The 7,202-nt window shown below is 33.3% G+C and overlaps 1 protein-coding gene across 4 annotated transcripts; it reads left to right on the plus strand.

Annotated features, from left to right (window-relative positions):
• Positions 1 to 951: 951 nt before the first annotated feature.
• LOC124828786 (protein WVD2-like 6) lies at positions 952 to 6,569 on the plus strand. Of its 4 annotated transcripts, XM_047302163.2 has the most exons (10): positions 953 to 1,365; positions 2,073 to 2,113; positions 2,400 to 2,677; positions 2,756 to 3,010; positions 3,182 to 3,222; positions 3,317 to 3,385; positions 3,511 to 3,610; positions 3,714 to 3,785; positions 3,868 to 3,978; positions 5,583 to 6,569. In XM_047302163.2, the coding sequence occupies exons 3-10, from the start codon at positions 2,411 to 2,413 to the stop codon at positions 6,105 to 6,107; spliced, it is 1,440 nt and encodes a 479-aa protein (XP_047158119.1). In that variant the 5' UTR covers positions 953 to 1,365; positions 2,073 to 2,113; positions 2,400 to 2,410; the 3' UTR covers positions 6,108 to 6,569. The 4 variants fall into 4 exon arrangements, with proteins under 4 accessions (XP_047158121.1, XP_047158119.1, XP_047158118.1 ...); XM_047302165.2 differs by lacking the exon at positions 2,073 to 2,113 and having other exon boundaries at positions 952 to 1,365; positions 3,868 to 3,963; XM_047302162.2 differs by lacking the exon at positions 2,073 to 2,113.
• Positions 6,570 to 7,202: the final 633 nt, after the last annotated feature.

The raw sequence follows: 7,202 nt of genomic DNA on the forward strand, positions 1-7,202 counted from the left end.
GAGGAACCTATCAAAATTCGTCTATGTTTTAAACTTTAATACAATTTAGTCTTCAAACTATACAAATAAATATATATAGTCATTTTAATCCAAATGTATTAAACTTTTTTTTATGTATAAAAACATTTTAGGCTTATGTTTGAGTCATTTATATAATTTGACACCTTCTAACTCAAATGTTAACTTGAAATATAATTTAATACATAAAAGTATTAGATTAACATAGTTAAGTGAAGAGAACTATATCCTTTAATTTTAAATTTTGAAAATTTAAATATATCAAAAGACAAAAAAAATTAATTTTAAACTTGTGTAAAAAAAAATGCCCAAGGCCAAATATAAAATTACCCAAAGACTTAAAAATTTCTATTCTCCCAATAGCTTAGAAAAAGAAAGTAATTTTTGTTTATACACAAACAAATATTCAAAGCTTAAATAATTGTATAAATTTAAATTTTATAGTCTTAAATATTTGTATTTGTATATTCAATTTGTAAATAATATCTAATCCTTAAATATCTGTTTATGTCTACAAAAACTGTGTATTTTTTTTATTTGGTGTTTTTGTATTTTTGTTATTCTTTATAATTTTAAATTTAAAGAAAAATTAATATGAGAATTCATCACAATCCTTTTAGTAATTTGATTTTTCTTCTATGTATCATAGGAAATTTGAGTTCACAATCTTTTTACCTCCTTATATATTAATTGATTGATATATATATATATATATATATATAATATATATATTCTAAAAGAAAGTTGAAACACTTTTCATTTTTAAATTCTTACCGGGTAATTTTCGAAAAGAAAAGGCAGTTAAAGAATTTTTAAAAAAGAAAAACTGTACATTAAATGATTTTGTATAATAAAATAAAATAATAATAATAATTGTTATTATTATTAATTAATTATTTATCTTCAAAACCGTATACTCTGACCCTGTCTCTGTGTCTCTATGTCTGTGTGACCCATTCAGTCTCTCACTCACTCGCCATTTCCAGTAACGGAGAGCGACCTCTCTTTCAATCCCATTTCCAAACCGCTCCTTCTCCTTCTCCTTCCTATCAAACTTCTCTCTCTTCTTTGCCTTCTCTTTCTCTCTAACATGTGATCACCACAATCCTTTACTCATCACCATCTACTACACTTCCAATCTTTCGGATCTTGTTGCTATTGTTGTCTCTTTCTCTGTCTGGATCCTTGGATCCTGATCCTCTACTCAATCCTCATTTTGGGTTCCTTTTCTTTCTCGGGGTTAGATCTCTTTCTTCTGCCAACCACCCACTACGCTTCAACTCACTGATTGCATCAGTGGTGGTTACTGTCTACCTTTTGATGGCGTTTTGAATACCCTATTATCAGGTGAGACTTTTTGATGCGGAATCTTGACTTTTCTGGACTAAAAAAAAATAAAAATCTCATTTTTTGCTTCTGGGGTTCTGCTTTTGGCTTCTTGTTTGTTGTGAAATCGGAAGTAAGATTGTTGTGGTTGTTTGTTTGTTGGGGATGTTCTGTATTGAAAAACAGAACTTGGGTTCTCATTGGATTGTGAATTTGGTGTGAGATCAGTGTGAATTGGAAGATTGTGGAGAGGGGGATTGAGAATCTGAGCATTGTCTATCATCATGATGATTTGTATGAATCTCTAGTTGTTGCAGGTTTAGTCTCTAATTATATCTTGATGTACTAAGAACTTTAATAATTGTTGTAACTGCTAGGCAAATGCGGCAGAAGTTTTGAATATGGGACTCTCACGCTCTATTATGTATACCTTTATTGTATTGCCTTTCCCCCCTTTTTCTTTTGTCTTAATTGAAAATAAAAATCTTGCCCCGATTATTCTTCATGTACTAGAAAACCAGGAGACTGGATTATAAAGCAGAACCGTTGTACATTATGGTTATTGGTTATTGATTAGTGTCCATGTCTTTGAAAAGGGGCTGTTTATATGTTTGTTACCTAAGGTAAAAGGAAAAGTTTAACTGATACTTTGGAATTATGATGGTTGCATTGTGTTGTGTTACTTAATACTGTTTGAATGGAAAATAACTCATGACACAAACTGACAGGTCTTCCATTTTGTCATCTCACTCCTAATTTCTTCAAGTGGGTAAGTTGCCATTACAACCATAGTCTGCCCGGTGAACTGTGTTTTGTAATATTGGAATCTCTATTTGTTTTTTTGGCCGACGGGAAAGCAAACGAAATGTTTGGAAATTTGCTGGTTATATATTTTTGAAAGCTGGCCTGCTATAGGGTAGCATTGCAGCATACTAAATTTTTATTTAAACACTAGATGAATGATTAAAACTGTTCATGTTAGTGTTCATGATGTATTTGTTTCTTGTGTACAAGCATCTCTAAGCCTTGATTCTTTGTTCCTATGTAACCTGTAGGCTAGTGAGTGATGGATCCAATTAACCTTTTACCTGCTGATGGGGTTGAAGTGGTCCACCAAAATGGTGTCCATGATGAACCTTCAAATTCTGGGGAGGATGGTGGTGCTCCATATGATTTAGACCCCAGTGTCACTGAAACTGCAGAAACTGTTGCTTCAAATGGAAATTTTGATAATTTCCATCAGTCAGATAGTGCTGCAATTGATAACTCATTTGTGGCAGAAATCAAAGAATCAAATGACATTGTCGATGGCAATAACGTGATCATTACTAAGGTTAGAGGATTTTGTGTCCCTTGAGTTGCTTTCAGTAAGTTTATAGTATCTGAATCTCATATATTTACTCAATTCTAGGAAGAGGATACAAAAATATCAGACCAAACAAAACAATCAAGGGCAACAAAGGGTCTTGTCAAGAATAAGAATGCAAAGGCTTCAAGTTCCAGTGGAGTTCATGCAAGTTTGGTAAATAAGAGCAAAATTGGAAAAGATAAAGAAGCATCTTCATCTGTTTCAAATGGTACTTTAGCTTTAGACTCTCGCCCAAAACAGTCTATTAAAAGCAGCAAATTATTCAATGATCGGCAGACTCAATTGTCCAAGCCCAAGGTAAACTCTCTTTTCTGTGGGTGCCAAACTAAACTCTATTATTACCTGCACCTGCTTTCCCAAATTTGTATTTAGTAACTTGGATGAATATAATATGCTTCTTTTAATCTTTATCCGTTTATGGTAATAAAGTTTGTTTAGGTATTTCCTGATTCACTTTGTTTTTCTCAGCACCCTTTGAAGTCTGATGAAGCATCTTCTGAAGTGTCAATGTATGTAATGCTTGCATTTCTTGTCAATGTTTCACCTCTGGAAAGATCGATTATTGTTATTATTTAACTGGAGTTCTGGATGTTTTGGATACAGGGAGAAGACAAAATCAAAATCATTGAGAAAAGGACCTGTTAAAGATCAAGGAGAAGAAGATTCTTCCCTGTATCCTTTTTTGGGTTTGTGTATTTCTGATAGAGTGAAAATCTGGAACTGCTAGGTCTCTTTTAATGAAGTTGATTATTGAGTATGGTGCTGTGTATATTTTGTTTTAACCTTAATCCACTTAGAAGTACCAACAATGAAGATGCCAAACCTCATAGGGTGGGGACACTTCCAAATTATGGATTCAGTTTTAAGTGTGGCGAACGAGCTGAGAGAAGAAAAGAGGTGAATAATTATTGCATACTAATTTCCTTGTACATTGTTGATGTCAAGGTTTCTTTTGAATAAGCTTGTAGTTTTAAAATTTGATTGATATTTTGGTGAGCAGTTCTATAATAAGCTTGAGGAAAGGATTCAGGCAAAGGAGGTGGAGAAGAGTAACTTGCAAGCAAAAACCAAGGTTAGACTACTTGATATGTGGGCTAAAATGTTGATTGAAAATTAATCTTTTAATCATGCCAATCTTTTAATCCCTTTTATAGGAGACCCAAGATGCCGAGATTAAGAAGCTTAGGAAGAGTCTAAATTTTAAAGCAACTCCAATGCCAAGTTTTTATCAGGAGCCTGCTCCTCCTAAGGTTGAGCTAAAGAAGGTCCTTTTTCTCTCTCTTTCTCTGTGGTTGTGTTTGCTCACGTGCACGTACACATGTGTGTGTGCACATGTGTCTCTTTGTACTTGCTTGCATGTGTACCCTTCAGCCTGCACTAATTATTTTCACATGTGTGTTTGTATGCATGTGCCGCCATGTAAATAGACAAAAGCAAAGATGAAAGCGTACATACTACTTGGAGTTTGATAGAGACGGCATGCAATATTCTTCTAAAAAATAATTAGTAAAGAGCATTGTTTGCAGATGGAAGCTTTATCCTCACTTTTCCCATTTCTCGCTCTTTGTTTTGTTAAGTTTCTTGCTTGTTCTGTAATATCCTGTCGTTATGAATTGCTTGATCTTGAATCATTATGTAGATTCATTTATTAATTGTATTGGATATAAAATAAAATAATACTTCCATTTTGAAATGGAGATTTGGTATGTAATTTCAGCTTTGCTAATAAAAATTCTCTTTTGTAAGATTGTTGGGCCATTATTTGTGGGGAGATCACAGTAAATAATACATATATCATATCATTTTATCACATTGTAGATACTACATACATCACATCATTGCATACTTTGGTTTCCTGGATGATTTCTAGTCTTCTATAACCACTGGTAAATAAATTGCTTGAGTGTATCCAAAGCTGGTTAATGTTCGCTTGGAGAGTTTTTTTATAACTACAAGCAGATGGCTCTCAGTGTAGTAGCTAAATTTGTTGACCACAAGTATGCATGTTTTACATATCTGCTTTGTATCAGTGAATATTTGAATGTTATTCCATAGTTTGCATATGTAAAACGAGGAAGGTTTTTTAGTAGCATTTTAACTAGAAGGTGAAATGGCAAAACCTCAGTTTTCTGTTACCCCTGCCCTGAATTGTTTGTATTCCTTGCTTTGCTGACAAAACGTATTGTGAGCAACTGTGGTTTTAATCATTTTTTGAAATTTTGTTATTCTTGATCTTGTTCTTATAAAGCTAAATTACTCCGATCCCTGTAGCTTCACCGAGATTTCACATAGGTCCCTCCAGTCTAAACGTTCTTAACAGGATCTGTATGCTTCTAAACTTTTGAAGGAGTTACTTTAATTTTTACTATTTTTTATTAGTTCCGTACTAATTAAAAAAAATTATAACGAAGTCCCTACAAGTTGTAAGACCAGTATAGAATGACTTGCAAACGACTGAGTATTCATTAACATAGTTAACCATAAGTCATCAGTAAAGACCTATATAGAAATTTTCACAATTGTAGGATACCATTATTAGCGTATGTTTGGATTTAGGTTGGATCATCCTAATTCATGTTCAACTACCAACTTAAATAACGTTAACACACTTGATATCACATTGAGGAATTGGTTCTTAGTCCAAAATTAAATTTGCACTGGATAAGAAAAATTATACTAGTGTTTATAGTAAAAACATCTGAAAGCATAAATCACTTCCATTCAAATTTAGTTTTATTAACACTCATCAAACAACACTTATACACTTGCACTGACATTTTTAAAAATTTATAGTATATTTGAGGATGCAATTTTGTTCTTGGCATTTAGAAAATTAAGCATCTTTGGCTTAAGGGTGTTACTAATGTAGATACCAACTACAAGGCCAAAGTCTCCCAAGTTTGGTCGTAAGAAGACTTCAGCTAATTCAGAGTCAGATGGAAACACTAGCAGCAGTTCAAGATTAGCTCGCTTAAGTCTGGATGAGAAAGTGTCAGAGAGTAACCCCAGCAAGGGACCTAATCCTGTCCTTCAAAAGAAACCGCTTCGAAGATCTCTTCCTTCTCGTCTGACCTCTGAAAAGAACAATGTATCAAAATCAACAACTGCACTTACATCATCCAAGGCCACCAAAGATGAAAAGTCTTCCTTATCTCGTGCTGCTAAAAAGAATATCAACATATCCAATGCTACAGGAGAAGAGAAAACCGAGACGATTGCAGCAACCGAGGAGAAAAATATCTTGTCCAGTGAAACAGATGATGCTGTGCCTCTGAATGTGGTTCCTTCAGATAATAAGCCAAGTGAAGAAGACTCTCGTGTGAATGTTGATATAGCAGTTGAAGAGAATCCTCTGCTCCCATTGGCACAAGAACCTGTTGCCACAGATCAATGAGCAAAACAGCAGGTTAGTTTCCAAGAATGATGATTCATCTGGTGAGATGTTATAGAAGCATATGATTCAAATTATTTGACAATGAAGGGTTGGAAATTTGCATTATGGTTTGTGTTGTCAGTTGTGATGATGATGTCCAAGCAGCATTGTTTCTTTGTGTTTACTGACTCCCAAGGTTGGCAGTTTGGTTCCCATTGTTCTCTTTCTCACTTGCAGCAATGCATGTAATATTTGGCAGGTTGTTCTAGTTGATGTTATTTTTGGTATATGCAGCAGCACTTGTCTGTTTAGTGGAAATTTATTTGGAGGAAAATTTTGAGAAAGTTTGCTATCTGGTGATGGTTCAAGTTGTTCAGGCATTTGCTTTGTTAAACAATTTGACATTGTCTCATGTACAAGCTTTTGTGTTGTGGACACCCTTCTAGCTGAATCATACAGATCAAATTCTTCTGTCACTAACAATCCAGTTCTTCCTCCCATTCTGTACTACATTTTCGCTATGATTTTTGCTTTTAACCCTTTATTTTTTTTACACATGGACATCCACCATGCAATGATTCTCTCCTGAGTTTTTTTATTGTCCTCTGATGTGTCTTATGTCTTTAAAATACAATTATAAGAACTAATTTTGATGTTTTAAAATATATTAAAAATCTTTTTAGTATATCAAAAGTACTATATAAAAGTCAGCAGACAAATTGGACTCATCTTCTTATGTTAAGGTAATGATGAAATTTTCATAATCTTGTCTCTTCCGCCATTTCCCTCCTCAAAATGCACTAAATGAAAGAGTTGAAATTATTGATGTATTTCTTATTTTAAAATCTTTCCTTTATTTGTAAGACGAATACTGTGACCATTTTTATATTTTAAAAACCAAGATAAGGCAAATAGATGTTTGAAAACACGTTTTCAGATGATAAAATCATATCGATGCAATTCCAAACATGTCATACGCAGAAGAAACATCAATGTTAATGAGAATGAGTTATTAATATTGAAACACATACATTCTTTATATTATGAACCAAAATTTCATTTTAAGGAATATAATTCTGAGATATATATACATATACAATAGCTATTTGCATTCAT

This window comes from Vigna umbellata, chromosome 1 (genome assembly GCF_029865625.1).
Source record: "Vigna umbellata cultivar VRB3 chromosome 1, Vumbellata_1.0, whole genome shotgun sequence".
NCBI lineage: Eukaryota > Viridiplantae > Streptophyta > Magnoliopsida > Fabales > Fabaceae > Vigna > Vigna umbellata.